Source organism: Chiloscyllium punctatum, chromosome 15, assembly GCF_047496795.1.
Source record: "Chiloscyllium punctatum isolate Juve2018m chromosome 15, sChiPun1.3, whole genome shotgun sequence".
Classification (NCBI taxonomy): Eukaryota; Metazoa; Chordata; class Chondrichthyes; order Orectolobiformes; family Hemiscylliidae; genus Chiloscyllium; species Chiloscyllium punctatum.
The window spans coordinates 103,209,854-103,227,690 of record NC_092753.1 but is presented as its reverse complement, the minus strand read 5'-3'; the positions used below and the strand labels follow the sequence as shown (position 1 = coordinate 103,227,690).

Sequence of the window (17,837 nt, the reverse complement as noted above, 5' to 3'; positions counted from 1 at the left end):
CACAGGGATCAGTGCCTGGAGCCCAGTGATCCACAACACTGTCTACATTAATGACTCCAAATTTGCAGATGGTCACTGATATCCTTCGGGGATGGAAATCTGCCATCCTCACCTGGTCTGGTCTACATCTAACTCCAGACCCACAGCCATGTGGTTGCCTGCCAACTGCCCTCTGAAATGACCTAGCAATTCAGGCTAGTATCGACCTCGGCACCAGAAAGGACAACATCAGAACAGCCCTGTTGATCCTGTGGGGGCAAGTCCCAACATTGGGAGAGATGTCTCACAGACTAGTTAAATAACAGCCTGACATCATCATACTCACAGAATCATATCTCACAGATAATGTCTCAGACACCACCATCATCATCCCTGGATATGTCCTGTCACACTGACAGGACAGACCCAGTAGAGGTGGAGGCACAATGGTATACAGAAAGGAGAGAATTGCCGCCAGAGTCCTTAACATTGACTCTGGACCCCAGGTAGTCCTGTGGATTCAGGTTAAACATGGACAAGGAAACCTCCTGCTGACTACTATGTACCGTCCTCACTCGGCTAATGAATCAGTTCTCCTTCAGGCTGAACAACACTTGCAGGTAGCCAAGGATGACAAGGGCCAAAATGTACTGTGTAGGGTTGAGGGATTTCAATGCCCACCACTCAGGGTGGCTCAGCAGCAGCATGGCTGATCCAGCTGGTCGGGTCCTAAAGGACACAGCTGTTAGCAACAGGTGGTGAGGGAACCGACAAGAGGGAAAAACATACTTCACCTCATCCTTACCAACCTGCCGGCTGCAGATGTATCTGTCCATGACAGTATCAGTAAGTGACCACCGCACTGTCCTTATGGAGACAAAGTCACGTCTTCATATTGAGGACAAGTGTGGTCGTTACTGCCTCTACTCTTTCCTTGGTTATCCTTTTATCCTTGACACCGTGGGTGACACGGTGGCACAGTGGTTAGCACTGCTGCCTCACAGCGCCAGAGACCCGGGTTCAATTCCCGCCTCAGGCGACTGACTGTGTGGAGTTTGCACATTCTCCCCGTGTCTGCGTGGGTTTCCTCCGGGTGCTCCGGTTTCCTCCCACAGTCCAAAGATGTGCAGGTTAGGTGAATTGGCCATGCTAAATTGCCCGTAGTGTTAGGTAAGGGGTAGATATAGGGGTATGGGTGGGTTGCGCTTCGGCGGGGCGGTGTGGACTTGTTGGGCCGAAGGGCCTGTTTCCACACTGTAAGTAATCTAATCTAATAGATGAAAATAACTTAAGGTTTTCCTTTCATTTTCTCTATTATTTTTTCATGCCCCTTTTTGCTCTCCTAATTTTCTTTTTAAAGTTTTCCTCTTGCACTCTCTCTACTCCTGTACAGCCTTTGTTGTTTAGAGCCCCCAGTATCTGCTATATAAGCCTCCCTTTCCTCTTTATCCAATCCTGTCTGTGCCTTGATATCCAGAGATCACAGGATTTGTGGTCCCACCTTTTATCTTCATTGAAACATGTTAGCCCCATACTCTCCCTATTACCACCCTGAACGTGTCGCACCAATTATTCCACTGTCTTGACACAGATTTGCCTCAAAGTATCTCCTCCTAGTCTACTCCAGCCATATCATACCTGATCTTGTTAAAATCAGCTCTCCCTCAGTTTTGAGCCTTTGTTTCAGGTCCAACCTGTCCTACGTGGAACATCGACCAGAACAGCACAGGAGCAGGTCCTTTGGCCCACGATGTTGGGCTGAACATGACACCAAATTAAATCATCCCTTCTGCCTGTCCTTGGTCCATACCCCTCCATCCGTGTATATTCATGTGCTTATCTAAAAGCCCCTTAAATATGGAGAAAGATTCTGACCGTCAACCCTATCTAGGCTTCTCATAATTTTATAAACTTCTACCAAGTCTCCCCTTGGCCCCTGTCGCTCCAGAAAAAAAACAACCTGTGTTTTTCTAGCCTCTCCTTCTAGCTCATACCCTCTAATCCAGGCAGCACCCTGGGAAACCTCTTCTGTACTCTCTCCAAAACCTCCACATCCTTCCTGTAATGTGGTCACCCAGAACTGAACTCAATACTCTACGTGTGGCCCAACCAAAGTCTTAAAGCTGCAACATGACATTCTGATTCTTGTACTCAATTCCCCAACCAATATAGGCAAGCACGCCATACACCTTCGTTGTTTTGGAACTTTGGAGAAAAAAAAGTCAGAACAGCAGCAGTTTTAAAAGGGAGAAGAACAGACAAAAAAAGCACATGGTAGGTCAGTGCAGGAGGGAGAGAGAGAGAAAGAACCCACTGTGACTGCTAACTGACAGAGTTAGCAGTTACTGCCTTTGCTGTTCAATTCATGTATCACTGAACATCAGAGTGCGTCTGGGAAAATTTTAAAAAACAGTGAAATTCACAACTGATCTTGGAGGAACCTGTTTGGGAGAGGTCACAGCACAGGGGCAGATAAGTGGATTTTAAGGCGCGGCCTTAAAATAAGTCTGCAGTAGTGAGCAGAGTGGGCTCTCTCTTGATTATATGTTTTGCAAGGTTTGTGAAGGTTTGTAGCTCAGGTTGAGGTTTAGGGTTTTATTGAGTTATGTCTCTTGATTAAACTTAAAATATAAGCCATAAGTATTAATTTAACCTGGGGCAGTGTCTTGTAGAGGAATAAGACAGTGCTATTTTCTGGGTCTGTAGATTGAAAGAAGTAAAAAGGGTCCTTAGAGTGATATGCTCTTCTTGGCAGATGTGGGAGTTTAGGGAGAGTTTACGGGTTATTGAGGATTATATCTGCAATAAATGCCATTGGTTGTGAATCCTATCAGATGGAATGGATCGGTTGGAGAGGCAGTTAGAGGCAATGAGGAACTTATAAGAGTAAGAGGATGTGATGGATGGCAGTTATAGGAAGGGGGTAAAGTCTCAGATACAGTCACATAGATGGGTTAACTCCAGGTAAAGTAAGAGAGGTAGGCACCTGGGCAGGAGTCTTCTGTGGCTATCCCCATTTCAAACAGGTATACTGTTTTGGAGAATGTACAGGGTGATGGACACTCAGGGATATGTAGCACGAACAGCCAAGTTTCTGGTATTGAGACTGGCTCTAATGTAATGAGAGGTACGTCAGGTTCCAAGAGAGCAATTGTGTTAGGGGACTGGATTAGTGGTGCTGGAAGAGCACCACTAATCCAGAATCTGGTTTCCAGCATCTGCAGTCATTGTTTTTACCTGTGTTAGGGGACTGTCTAGTCCAAGGTACAGACAGACGTTTCTGTGGCCAGCAGAGAAAAAGCAGAATGGTGTGTTGTTTCCCTGGTGCCAGGATCAAGGACGTCTCAGAGAGGGTGCAGAATGTTCTCACGGGGGAGAGGGGCCAGCAAGAGGTCATTTTCCACCTTGGAACCAATGACATAGGAAGGGAAAAGGTTGAGACTCTGAAGGGAGGTTAGAGAGTTAGGACAGGAATTTAAAAAGGAGGTCCTCGAGAGTGGTAATATCTGGATTACTCCTGGTGCAATGAGCGAGTGAGGGTAGGAATAGGAGGATGGAGCAGATGACTGCATGGCTGAGGAGTTGGTGTATGGGAAAAGGATTCACATTTTTGGGTCATTGGAAGCTGTTTTGGGGTGGAAGTGACCTGTACAAGAAGGACGGATTGCACCTAAATTGAAAGGGGACTAATATACTGGCAGGGAAATTTGCTAGAGCTGCTCGGGAGGATTTAAACTAGTAAGGTGGGGGGTGGGACCCAGGGAGATAGTGAGGAAAGAGATCAATCTGAGACTGGTACAGTTGAGAACAGAAGTGAGACAAACAGTCAGGGCAGGCAGAGACAAGGGAGGACTGATAAATTAAATTGCATTTATTTCAATGCAAGCGTCCTAACAGGGAAGGCAGATGAACTCAGGGCATGGTTAGGAACATGGGACTGGGATATCACAGCAATTACAGAAACATGGCTCAGGGATGGGCAGGACTGGCAGCTTAATGTTCCAGGATACAAATGCTACAGGAAGGATAGAAAGGGAGGCAAGAGAGGAGGGGGAGTGGCATTTTTGATAAGGGATAGCATTACAGCTGTGCTGAGGGAGGATATTCTCGGAAATACATCCAGGGAAGTTATTTGGGTGGAACTGAGAAATAAGAAAGGGATGATCACCTTAATGGGATTGTATTATAGACCCCCTAATAGTCAGAGGGAAACCGAGAAACAAACTTGTAAGGAGATCTCAGCTATTTGTAAGAATAATAGGGTGGTTATGGTAGGGGATTTTAACTTTCCAAACATAGACTGGGACTGCCATAGTGTTAAGGGTTTTGATGGAGAGGAATTTGTTAAGTGTGTACAAGACAATTTTCTGATTCAATATGTGGACGTACATAGAGAAGGTGCTCTTTGGGGCCAGTGACCAGAATTCTGTTTGTTTTAAAATAGTGATGGAAAAGGATAGACCAGATCTAAAAGTTGAAGTTCTAAATTGGAGAAAGGCCAATTTTTGACGGTATTAGGCAAGAACTTTCGAAAGCTGATTGGAGGCAGATGTTCGCAGGTAAAGGGACGGCTGGAAAATGGGAAGCCTTCAGAAATGAGATAACGAGAATCCAGAGAAAGTATATTCCTGTCAGGGTGAAAGGGAAGGCTGGTAGGTATAGGGAATGCGGGATGACTAAAGAAATTGAGGGTTTGGTTAAGAAAAAGAAGGAAGCACATGTCAGGTATAGACAGGATAGATCGAGTGAATCCTGAGAAGAGTATAAAGGAAATAGGAGTATACTTAAGAGGGAAATCAGGAGGGCAAAAAGGGGACATGGGATAGCTTTGGCAAATAGGGTTAAGGGGAATCCAAAGAGTTTTTACAAATACATTAAGGACAAAAGGGTAACTAGGGAGAGAATAGGGCCCCTCAAAGATCAGCAAGGCGGCCTTTGTGTGGAGCTGCAGGAGATGGGGGAGATACTAAACGAGTATTTTGCATCAGGGTTCACTGTGAAAAAGGACATGGAAGATATAGACTGTAGGGAAATAGATGGTGACATCTTGAAAAATGTCCGTATTACAGAGGAGGAAGTACTGGATGTCTTGAAACACATAAAAGTGGATAAATCCCCAGGACCTGATCATGTGTACCCTAGACCTCTGTGGGAAGCTAGAGAAGTGATTGCTGGGCCTCTTACTGATACAAATATTATTTGTATCATCGATAGTCACAGGTGAGGTGCCGGAAGACTGGAGGTTGGCCAACGTGATGCCACTTTTTAAGAAGGGTGGTAAGGACAAGCCAGGGAACTATAGACCGGTGAGCCTGATGTCGGTGGTGGGCAAGTTGTTGGAGGGAATCCTGAGGGACAGGATGTACATGTATTTGGAAAGGCAAGGACTGATTAGGGATAGTCAACATGGCTTTGTGCATGGGAAATCATGTCTCACAAACTTGCTTGAGTTTTTTGAAGAAGTAACAAAGAGGATTGATGAGGGCAGAGCAGTAGATGTGATCTACATGGACTTCAGTAAGGCGTTCGACAAGGTTCCCCATGGGAGACTGATTAGCAAGGTTAGATCTCACGGAATACAGGGAGAACTAGCCATTTGGATACAGAACTGGCTCAAAGGTAGAAGACAGAGGGTGGTGGTAGTGGAGGGTTGTTTTTCAGACTGGAGGCCTGTGACAGTGGAGTGCCACAAGGATCGGTGCTGGGTCCTCTACTTTTCATCATTTATATAAACGATTTGGATGTGAACATAAGAGGCACAGTTAGTAAGTTTGTAGATGACACCAAAATTGAAAGTTTAGTGGACAGCAAAGAAGGTTACCTCAGATTACAACAGGATCTTGATCAGATGGGCCAATGGGCTGAGAAGTGGCAGATGGAGTTTAATTCAGATAAATGCGAGGTGCAGCATTTTGGGAAAGCAAATCTTAGCAGGACTTATACACTTAATGGTAAAGTCCTAGGGAGTGTTACTGAACGAAGAGACCTTGGAGTGCAGGTTCATAGCTCCTTGAAAGTGGAGTTGCAGGTAGATAAGATAGTGAAGAAGGTGTTTGGTATGCTTTCCTTTATTGGTCAGAGTAGTGAGTACAGGAGTTGGGAGGTCATGTTGTGGCTGTACAGAACATTGGTTAGGCCACTGTTGGAATATTACGTGCAATTCTGGTCTCCTTCCTATTGGAAAGATGTTGTGAAACTTAAAAGGGTTCAGAAAAGATTTACAAGAATGTTGCCAGGGTTGGAGGATTTGAGCTACAGGGAGAGGCTGAACAGGCTGGGGCTGTTTTCCCTGGAGCATTGGAGGCTGAGGGGTGACCTTATAGAGGTTTATAAAATCATGAGGGGCATGGATAGGGTAAATAGACAAAGTCTTTTTCCTGGGGTGGGGGAGTGCAGAACTAGAGGGCATAGGTTTAGGGTGAGAGGGGAAAGATATAAAAGAGACCATGAGGCAACTTTGCACACAGAGGGTGGTACGTGTATGGAATGAGCTGCCAGAGGAAGTGGTGGAGGCTGGTACAATTGCAACATTTAAGAGGCAGTTGGATGGGTATATGAATAGGAAGGGTTTGGAGGGATATGGGCCGGGTGCTGGGAGGTGGGACTATATTGGGTTGGGATATCTGGTCAGCATGGATGGGTTGGACCGAAGGGTCTGTTATGCTGTACATCTCTATGACTCTATGACTCTACTCGTGTGCCCTTTTCAGAGATCTATGGACTTGAATCCCCAGATCCCTCTGTACAGAGTCCTGTCATTCACTGTATATTTTTCCTTCATCTTTGATCTCCCAAAGTGCAGCACCTCACACATACCCGGGTTAAACTCCATCTGCTATTTCTCCGCCCATATCTGCAATTGATCTATGTCCCGTTGTATCCTTTGACAACCTTTGACACTACTCACAACTCCACAGATCTTTGTATCATCTGCAAACTTACTAATAAACCCATTTACATTTTTATCCAAGTCATTTATATATATATATCGCAAACAGCAGAGGTCCCAATATGGATCCCTGTGGTACACCATTAGTCACGGAGCTCCATCCTGAAAAACACCCTTCCACCATTACATTTTGCCGTCTATGGGCAAGCCAATTCTGAATCCATGTGGCCAAGTCACTGTGGATCCCATACATCTTAATCTTCTGGATGAGCCTACCATGAGGGACCTTGTTTGAAAGCCTTATTAAAATCCATGTAGACAACATCCACTGCTCTATCCTCATCAATCACCTTTGTCACCTCATCAAAACATTCACTCAGGTTAGTAAGACATGACCTGCCCTACACAAAGCCATGCTGACTGTTCCTAATTAGATCATGCTTTTCCAAATGCACGTAAATCCAATCCCTAAGAATTTTCTCCCATAGCTTCCCAAACACCGATGTGAAACTCACCGGTCCGTCGTTTCCTGGATTATCCCAATTTCCCTTCTTGAACAGAGGAACAACATCAGCTCCTGGCTAGTTCTCTGGGACCTCTCCAACACTAATGAAGATACAAAGCCCTTGGTCAAGTCCCCAGTAATCTCCTCTCTTGCCTCTGTCAGAAACCTGGGGTATATACCAACAGACCCTGGAAACCTATCCACCTTAACATCATTCTTGCTGTTGTAATTCCCAGTTTGAGAACTTGCACATAACGATCGTGAATCTAATGGAGTTATGATTACTATTGGCAAAACCTCCCCCACTGATACTTCAACCACTTGTCCAGTCTGTTACATAAATTCAATCCAGGGCTGGCCCCTGTCTTCGTGGAGAAAGTGAGGACTGCAGATGCTGGAGATCAGAGCTGAAAATGTGTTGCTGGAAAAGCGCAGCAGGTCAGGCAACATCAAAGGAGCAGGAGAATCAACGTTTCGGGCATAAACCCTTCTTCAGGAATGATTCACTCCTGAAGAAGGGCTCATGCACGAAACGTCGATTCTCCTGTTCCTTGGATGCTGCCTGACCTGCTGCGCTTTTCCAGCAACACATTTTCAGCTCTGGCCCCTGTCTTATTGGGGTTTCTAGTACTGGCTTAATACACTCTCCTGGATGCATTTTAAGAACTTTATTCCCTGTAAACATTCACATTCTGACTCCCCCAGTTAATGTTCGGGAAAATGAAATCCCCCACTATGACTATCCTGTTACTTTATACATCTCTGCAATTTGCCGACATTTCTGCTTTTCCTTTTTCTCGGACTGTTGTGGGGCCTTTAGTACATTCCCAGTGATGCGATTGCTCCTTTTGGTTTTTAAGTTCTGTCCCAAAGGCTTCATTTGAGGAACCTTCTCAGATGTCATTCCTCCTTCCCGAACTGCCTCCAATGATCAATATTGTGACACTCCCTTCCCTATCTCACCGGAAGGGCCTGTATCCTGGAAGATTGAGCTGTCAATCCCACCCCTCTCGATGACAGCAATGACATCACACTTCAACTTAATACATCTGCCCTTTGTCCTTTAAAATAAATCCCATCCAATCGCATCAGGCTCCTTTGGTCTGCAACGTCTGTGGGTTCCTGAGTCCTTTGCTGTCTCTTCAAATTCTGGCTGTTTGTCTTCCCCTGCTGAACATTCTCTCTATATCCCAGCTCCTGCCAGGTTTAGTGTAAACCCTCCTGTATAGAATGCTGATACAACACTCTGTATGCCACGATCTTTTATTTAATGCAATAACCTTTGATGTGGCAGCTTGTCAGATGCCTCCTGGAAATCTAAGTACAATACATCAACCGGCTCCTCTTTATTCACAGCACATGTACTTCCTCAAAGAGACTTGACAGCTGCCCATCTTTGCCAAGTCGCTGAACATGCATAATTCCCAGTTGTCATTCAGGTGTTCATATATAACAAAACTTCCACTGGGGCAAAGCTGATTCGAGTCATATCTGGCACAGTCGTGGTTGTTGGAGGTCAGTCATTTTAGCTCCAGGACATCTCTGCAGGAGTTCCCCAGGGTAGTATCCTCGGGCCTGGCCCTGTGGAGAGGGGCCTTGGCCCTGGAGTAATTTCTGTTTCCGGTCTTTGTGCAGCTGAAGATGGTTCTGATTAAATGCTGTGACATCTCAAACGAAGTCAGGCCAATGGAGGTAGCAGAGCCTTGGGTGGACTGTTTGCTGCAGGAATACTTCATGCAGGTAATGCAATCCCTTCCACTGTGACCCCAGGAACTCCCACATTTACCCCATTGTGACCCCTCCCCATAACCCTTCTGTGAGCCCTACAGTGACCCTACACTTTAACACCACCGACCCCTGCTCCTTGTATTCCTGATGGACCCAGTTTGCTTCCTGCCTTCCTTCTCTCCTCTGATTGGTTATTGCAGAGTGACCGAGAGAAATCTGAGGGGCTGCCCACTGCCCCCTTCATGGACCGGGACAAAGTGACAAAGGTCACCGCCCAGATCGGCTTTATCAAGTTTGTTCTCATCCCCATGTTTGAGCTGGTGGCCAAGGTGAGAGATGGGATTTCTCCCCTAAATCTTCCCCCAAACACCCTCCTGCTACAAACTCTTCCCTCCCCTCCCTACAGGGCAGTGACTGTGTTCTGGGGGGGGGGAGGAGTGAGGTGGTCACTGGAGAAAGTAAGGGAGTACAGGGTGATGAGCAGCCATTGAGGGGAGCGAGGAGTGTCCCAGGGTGGAGGGGTGTCACTGGGTCAGTATGATGGGGTCATAGGGGAGTGAGGTGGTCATTGAAAAGAGGAGAAGGTCACTTGGAGAATGAGGGAGTAGGGGCTGAAGGGCAGGCCACTGAGGGAAGTGTGTGTCACTTCTGTGGGAGGAGCAGCAAGGGAAATGTCCCAATGATCAGGGAGACCAGACCAAGGGACTGTCTGTGTGGAGTTTGCACATTCTCCCTGTGTCTGTGTGGGTTTCCTCCGGGTGCTCCGGTTTCCTCTCTCAGTCCAAAGATGTGCAGGTCAGGTGGATTGGCCATGCTAAATTGCCCGTAGTGTTAGGTAAGGGGTAGATGTAGGGGTATGGGTGGGTTGCGCTTTGGCGGGGCGGTGTGGACTTGTTGGGCTGAAGGGCCTGTTTCCACACTGTAAGTAATCTAATCTAATCTAAAAGGGGCCCAGCCTAAGGTTAAAATAGACGAGTAGAAATGTCTACATCCAGAGAGTAGGGAGCCTGTGGGACTCACTAGCACAGAAAGCAGTTGAAGCCAAACTATTGAATGTTTTCAAGAAGGAATTAGATACAGTTCCTGGGACTAAAGGGATCAAAGGTTATGGGGAAAGAACGAGAACAAGGGAATGAGTGGATGAACAGCCATGATGTCACTGCACGGTGGAGAAGGCTTGAGGGGTTGAAAGGCCTACTGCTGTTCCTCTTCTCTAGAAATTGTGGCAATTTGGTCTTTCAGTCTTCTGTTTAATAAATATTGACAATTTGCTGTGTCTCAATTCAGCTTTTCCCTCAGATTGAAGAACCTTTGGTTCAGCCACTGAGAGAATCACGGGACCGTTACGAGGAGCTGAAGCAAATTGATGATGCTACAAATGAGGTGAGATGAATCTGCTCTCAGTTCCCTCTCCCTGCCCCATGTACGAAGCCTTCCCCATGACCCTATCTCACTGTAATGTCAACAGTTACTAATCATCTACAAGTGCCAGTGCTGGACTAGGTGGACAAAGTTGAAAACCACACAACCCCAGGTTAATGTCATCAGTTATTAAGGAAGTAATTGCAGAACAGTTGGAAATCAAATCAAGCAGAGTCAGCATGGCTTCATGAAAGTGAAATCATATCTGACTGATTTATTAAGAGTTTTTTGAGGAAATCTCAACAAGAGTGGATAGAGGGGAACCAGAAGTGTTAGAACATAGAACATAGAACAGTACAGCACAGAACAGGCCCTTCAGCCCACGATGTTGTGCTGACCATTGAACCCTCAAATTTCTGTGACCATATGCATGTCCAGTAGTCTCTTAAATGTCCCCAATGACCCTGCCTCCACAACTGCTGCTGGCAACGCATTCCATGCTCTCACAACTCTCTGTGTAAAGAACCCACCTCTGACATCCCCTCTATACTTTCCTCCAACCAGCGTAAAACTATGACCCTTCATGTTAGTCATTTCTGCCCTGGGAAATAGTCTCTGGCTATCAACTCTATCTATGCCTCTCATTATCTTGTATACCTCAATTAGGTCCCCTCTCCTCCTCCCTTTCTCCAATGAAAAAAGTCCAAGCTCAGTCAACCTCTCTTCATAAGATAAGCCCTCCAGTCCAGGCAGCATCCTGGTAAACCTCCTCTGAACCCTCTCCAAAGCATCCATATCTTTCCTATAATAGGACGACCAGAACTGGACACAGTATTCCAAGTGCGGTCTAACCAAAGTTTTATAGAACTGCAACAAGATCTCACGACTCTTAAACTCAATCCCTCTGTTAACGAAAGCCAAAACACCATATGCTTTCTTAACAACCCTGTCCACTTGGGTGGCTATTTCAAGCATCTATGTACCTGCACACCGAGATCCCTCTGTTCATCCACACTGCCAAGAATCCTATCCTTAATCCTGTACTCAGCTTTCAAATTCGACCTTCCAAAATGCATCACCTAACATTTATCCAGGTTGAACTCCATCTGCCACCTCTCAGCCCATCTCTGCGTCCTGTCAATGTCCCGCTGCAGCCTACAACAGCCCTCTATACTGTCAACGACACCTCCAACCTTTGTGTCATCTGCAAACTCGCTGACCCATCCTTCAATCCCCTCATCCAAGTCATTAATAAAAATTACAAACAGTAGAGGCCCAAGACAGAGCCCTGTGGAACACCACTCACCACAGACTTCCAGGCAGAATATTTTCCTTCTACTACCACTCGCTGTCTTCTGTTGGCCAGCCAATTCTGTATCCAGATAGCTAAGTTCCCCTGTATCCCATTTCTCCTGACCTTCTGAATGAGCCTACCATGGGGAACCTTATCAAATGCCTTACTGAAGTCCATATACACCACATCCACAGCTCGACCCTCATCAACTTTTCTAGTCACATCCTCAAAGAACTCGATAAGGTTTGTGAGGCATGACCTGCCCCTCACAAAGCCGTGCTGACTGCATTTAATCAAGCCATGCTCTTCCAGATGGTCATAAATCCTATCCCTCAGAATCCTTTCTAACACCTTGCAGACAACAGACGTGAGACTTACTGGTCTGTAATTGCCAGGGATTTCCCTATTTCCTTTCTTGAAGAGAGGAATTACATTTGCCTCTCTCCAGTCCTCAGGTACGACTCCAGTGGAGAGCGAGGATGCAAAGATCTTCACAAGTGGCAAAGCAATTACATTTCTCATTTCCCAAAACAGCCGAGGACAAATCTGGTCCGGGCCTGGCGACTTGTCAATCTGAATGTTTTGACAAAATTTTCAACACATCAGCTTCCTCTACCTCTATCCATTCCAGCATGCACACCTGCTCTTCAAAGGTTTCATTCACTACAAAGTTTGTTTCTTTCGTAAAGACAGAAGCAAAAAACTCATTTAGGGCTTTCCCTACCTCCTCAGACTCCACACACAAGTTCCCTTTGCTATCCCTGATCGGCCCTACTCTTTCTTTGACCATTCTCTTATTCCTCACATACGTGTAAAATGCCTTTGTGTTCTCCCTAATCCGTTCTGCCAAGCCTTTCTCGTGCCCCCTCCTGGCTCTTCTCAGACCATTTTTGAGCTCCTTCCTCGCCTGCCTGTAATCCTGTAGAGCTGAGCTTGACCCTAACTTCCTCCACCTTATGTAAGCTACCTTTTTCCTTTTGACGAGAAGCTCCACCGCTCTAGTCATCCAAGGTTCCTTTATCTTACCCCTTCTTGCCCGTCTCAGAGGGACATATTTATTCATCACTTGCAACAACTGTTCCTTAAACAGTCTCCACATGTCTATAGTACCTTTACCATGGAACAATTGCTCCCAATCCATGCTTCCTAACTCATGTCTAACCGCATCATAGTTTCCTCTTCCCCAATAAAATATCCTCCCATTTTGTCTAATCCTCTCCTTCTCCATAGCTAAGTAGAATGTGAGGCAGTTGTGGTCATTATCACCAAAATGCTCTCCCACCACAAGATCTGATACCTGACCCGGCTCATTGCCGAGCACCAAGTCTAGAATGGCCTCTCCCCTCGTCGGCCTGTCAACGTACTGAGTTAGGAAACCCTCCTGAACACACCTTACAAAAACAGGTCCATTCAAATCTTCTGCTCAAAGGAGGTTCCAATCAATATTGAGAAAGTTAAAGTCACCCATTACAACAACCCTACTACGTCCACACTTTTCCAAAATCTGCCAACCTATGCTTTCTTCCATCTCCCTGCTGCTATTGGGGGGCCTGTAGTAAACCCCTAATGAGGTGACTGCTCCCTTGCTGTTCCTAATTTCCACCCATACTGACTCGGTAGGCAGATCTTCCTCAACAATGGAAGCTTCTGTAGCTGTGATACCCTCTCTGATTAGCAGTGCTACACCCCCTCCTCTTTTTCCCCCCTCCCTATTCTTTTTAAATGCTCTAAACCCTGGAACATCCAGCAACCATTCCTGCCCCTGAGAAACCCACGTCTCTGTTATGGCCACAACATCATAGCACCAGGTACTGATCCATGCTCTAAGGTCATCACTTTTATTCCTGATACTCCTTGCGTTAAAGCAAACACACTTTAACTGATCCCTTGGTTCCTTCCCTGGAAAATCCTTCCCACGAGCTGGTCTACCTCTTGCTATTGCCTCATCTGCATCAACTCTCACCTCCGGTATACAGCTCAGGTTCCCACTCCCCCTGAGTGTTGTATTTCGACATCCAAAAGGTATTTGACAAAATACCATACAGAAGTTGTAAGTTGTAAAATAAGAGCCATATGGTGTTGGAGGTGGTATATTGGTGTGGACAGAGAATTGGTTCAGGGGCAGGAGACAGTGAGGGAGGATAAAGGGGCTCTTTTTCAGGTTGGCAACCAAATTGGGTTCCACAGGGATCAGTGCAGGGATTTTAACTGTTTACAATATCTGCTCATGATTTGGAGGGAGGAGCTGATAAATTTACACACGACAAAATATAGGTGGGAAAGCAGGTTGTGAGAGGGATACAAGCAATTTACAGAGATATCAATAGGTTCAGTCAGTGGGCAAAAAATTGAAAATGGAGTATAACGTGGGAATATATGAAGTGCATTTTAGGAGGGAGAACAACAGAACAGAATATTATTTCAAAGGAGAAAAACTGCATAAATCTACAACACAAAGGGACTTGGGGGTGGGGGGGACATGTGCACAAAACACAGAAATCGAGCACAAAGAGACAGCAGGTAATCAGGAAGGGTCATGAAATCTTGGCCCCTATTTCAAGGGGGTTGGAGTGTAAGTGTAGGGAAGCCTTACTGCATTTGGACACTGTCCTGGGGAGAGTGTATCTGGGCACTGTCCTGGGGAAGAGTGTATCTGGGACACTGTCCTGGGGAGAGTGTATCTGGGACACTGTCCTGGGGAGAGTGTATCTGGGACACTGTCCTGGGGAGAGTGTATCTGGGACACTGTCCTGGGGAAGAGTGTATCTGGGACACTGTCCTGGGGGAGAGTGTATCTGGGCACTGTCCTGGGGAGAGTGTATCGGGACACTGTCCTGGGGAGAGTGTATCGGGACACTGTCCTGGGGAGAGTGTATCGGGACACTGTCCTGGGGAGAGTGTATCTGGGACACTGTCCTGGGGAGAGTCTATCTGGGACACTGTCCTGGGGAGAGTGTATCGGGACACTGTCCTGGGGAGAGTGTATCTGGGACACTGTCCTGGGGAGAGTGTATCTGGGCACTGTCCTGGGGAGAGTGTATCTGGGCACTGTCCTGGGGAAGAGTGTATCTGGGCACTGTCCTGGGGAGAGTGTATCTGGGACACTGTCCTGGGGAGAGTGTATCTGGGACACTGTCCTGGGGAGAGTGTATCTGGGACACTGTCCTGGGGAGAGTGTATCTGGGACACTGTCCTGGGGAAGAGTGTATCTGGGACACTGTCCTGGGGAGAGTGTATCTGGGACACTGTCCTGGGGAGAGTGTATCTGGGACACTGTCCTGGGGAGAGTGTATCTGGGCACTGTCCTGGGGAAGAGTGTATCTGGGACACTGGCCTGGGGAGAGTGTATCTGGACACTGTCCTGGGGAGAGTGTATTGGGACACTGTCCTGGGGAGAGTGTATCTGGGCACTGTCCTGGGGAGAGTGTATCGGGACACGGTCCTGGGGAAGAGTGTATCTGGGCACTGTCCTGGGGAGAGTGTATCTGGGACACTGTCCTGGGGAGAGTGTATCTGGGACACTGTCCTGGGGAGAGTGTATCTGGACACTGTCCTGGGGAGAGTGTATCTGGGCACTGTCCTGGGGAAGAGTGTATCTGGGACACTGTCCTGGGGAGAGTGTATCGGGACACTGTCCTGGGGAGAGTGTATCTGGGGCACTGTCCTGGGGAGAGTGTATCTGGGCACTGTCCTGGGGAAGAGTGTATCTGGGCACTGTCCTGGGGAGAGTGTATCTGGGCACTGTCCTGGGGAAGAGTGTATCTGGGACACTGTCCTGGGGAGAGTGTATCTGGGACACTGTCCTGGGGAGAGTGTATCTGGGACACTGTCCTGGGGAGAGTGTATCTGGACACTGTCCTGGGGAGAGTGTATCTGGGCACTGTCCTGGGGAAGAGTGTATCTGGGACACTGTCCTGGGGAGAGTGTATCGGGACACTGTCCTGGGGAGAGTGTATCTGGGGCACTGTCCTGGGGAGAGTGTATCTGGGCACTGTCCTGGGGAAGAGTGTATCTGGGCACTGTCCTGGGGAGAGTGTATCTGGGACACTGTCCTGGGGAGAGTGTATCTGGACACTGTCCTGGGGAGAGTGTATCTGGACACTGTCCTGGGGAGAGTGTATCTGGGACACTGTCCTGGGGAGAGTGTATCTGGGACACTGTCCTGGGGAGAGTGTATCTGGGACACTGTCCTGGGGAGAGTGTATCTGGGCACTGTCCTGGGGAGAGTGTATCTGGGACACTGTCCTGGGGAGAGTGTATCTGGGACACTGTCCTGGGGAGAGTGTATCTGGACACTGTCCTGGGGAGAGTGTATCTGGGCACTGTCCTGGGGAAGAGTGTATCTGGGACACTGTCCTGGGGAGAGTGTATCGGGACACTGTCCTGGGGAGAGTGTATCTGGGACACTGTCCTGGGGAGAGTGTATCTGGGACACTGTCCTGGGGAGAGTGTATCTGGGCACTGTCCTGGGGAAGAGTGTATCTGGGCACTGTCCTGGGGAAGAGTGTATCTGGGACACTGTCCTGGGGGAGAGTGTATCTGGGCACTGTCCTGGGGAGAGTGTATCGGGACACTGTCCTGGGGAGAGTGTATCGGGACACTGTCCTGGGGAGAGTGTATCGGGACACTGTCCTGGGGAGAGTGTATCTGGGACACTGTCCTGGGGAGAGTGTATCTGGGGTAGTGAGCAGGTTAGTTCCCATATTGAAGTTGAGAATTACTTTCATTGGAGGCCGTTCAGTGACAGTTCACTTCGATGATCCCTGGGATGGAGGGATTGTCCAATGGGTAAAGTCTAATTCGGTTGGATCCCTACCCCCTGGAGTTCAGAGGAAGGAGGGGTGATCGACGTGAAACCTAGAGGATTGGTAAGGGGCTCGACAGGGACAACACTGAGAAGATGTTTCCCCTCATGAGAGAGTCTAGGACCAGAGGGCTCCGCCTCAGAATAAAGGGGCACCAATGTCAGACTGAGGTGGGGAGGAACTTCTTCTAAGAGTTGAGTGCCTTTTGGGAACTTTGGAATTTCAGAGCGCGATGGGGGCAGAACCCTTGGGTATATTTAAGACCGAGATCGATAGATTCTTGATCAGTCGGGGAATGAAGACTTACATAGAAAGGGCGGGAAGTGGAGGACCATTGGATCAGCCTTAATCCTATTGAATAGTGGAGTAGGCTGAATGAGGGGCTGAATGGCCTACTCCTGTTCGTATTTTGTACGGTTTAATAACTCACTCCTGTGTCTGTTTATCTGGTTGATTTTTGTGACACTGTCAGTTAATGGGAAGCTGCCTCGGGTCAGCTCAGTTACGTGGGACTTTACAATTTCTGAATGCTTTGATTTTCAGATTCACAAAAACAAAAATGAATCTTTATCCATCGGTGGCAAAAAGAAGTGAAACAGCACTGGTGTGTGTTTGAGGTGAGCAATTCCTGGAAATCTCTGCAGGTATAGTTTTGATGGAGTGAATTATTACACCTCCGCAGTTTGACAGGGCAGGGTTCTATTGGGGTCCTGTAGCAGGGCTGGGGTTCAGGCCCAGACACTGTGTGTGTGTGTGTGTGTGTGTGTGTGTGTGGAGGTGGTGGGAGGGTATCCAGGGGAACCTCGATTATCCGAATTTTGGAATATCCGGACAAAATCGCATGATCCCGATACTTGGTTAAACTGCATTATCCAGCATTTGATTAGCCGAACAAAATACTCTCCACCCGCATCATTCGGATAATCAAGGTTGCTCTGTAGTGGCTGGGTCCCAGGGGATGGGGGTTCTGGAGGAGTCGAGCCAGATTGCGGGAGAGTAACTCGTATCAGATCCACCATCCTCAGCACTGAGTAGGCATGAAATGGAGGTGTAAGTTTGACTGTGGGAGCCTTGGGGATGAAGTTGGTCGGTCTCTAGGAGATTCTGAGTCTCTGGAGCATCTTGGTGTCTGAATCGAGCCGTGGGGGAGGCTTCTCAGTCTCAGAGTGTGCTCTATGCGGCTGTGTTTCTTGATATTTTGTGGAGTTGTGTGTTTCGGGATGGATGTTTGTTATGTTCAGGACTTGTCATAAATTCATAGAACATAATCCTCCT

At 47.5% G+C, this 17,837-nt stretch overlaps 1 protein-coding gene across 3 annotated transcripts in view; it reads left to right on the top strand.

Annotated features, from left to right (window-relative positions):
* The window catches only part of pde9aa (phosphodiesterase 9aa), a 54,804-nt gene that overhangs the window by 35,441 nt on the left and 1,526 nt on the right, over nucleotides 1–17,837 (top strand). For all 3 annotated transcript variants that reach the window (XM_072585829.1, XM_072585828.1, XM_072585827.1), the window contains exons 15-18: nucleotides 9,009–9,113; nucleotides 9,302–9,430; nucleotides 10,389–10,484; nucleotides 17,106–17,179. In XM_072585829.1, coding sequence (XP_072441930.1) covers nucleotides 9,009–9,113; nucleotides 9,302–9,430; nucleotides 10,389–10,484; nucleotides 17,106–17,156 — 381 coding nt within the window. In that variant the 3' untranslated portion in view covers nucleotides 17,157–17,179. The remainder of the gene's footprint in view (nucleotides 1–9,008; nucleotides 9,114–9,301; nucleotides 9,431–10,388; nucleotides 10,485–17,105; nucleotides 17,180–17,837) is intronic.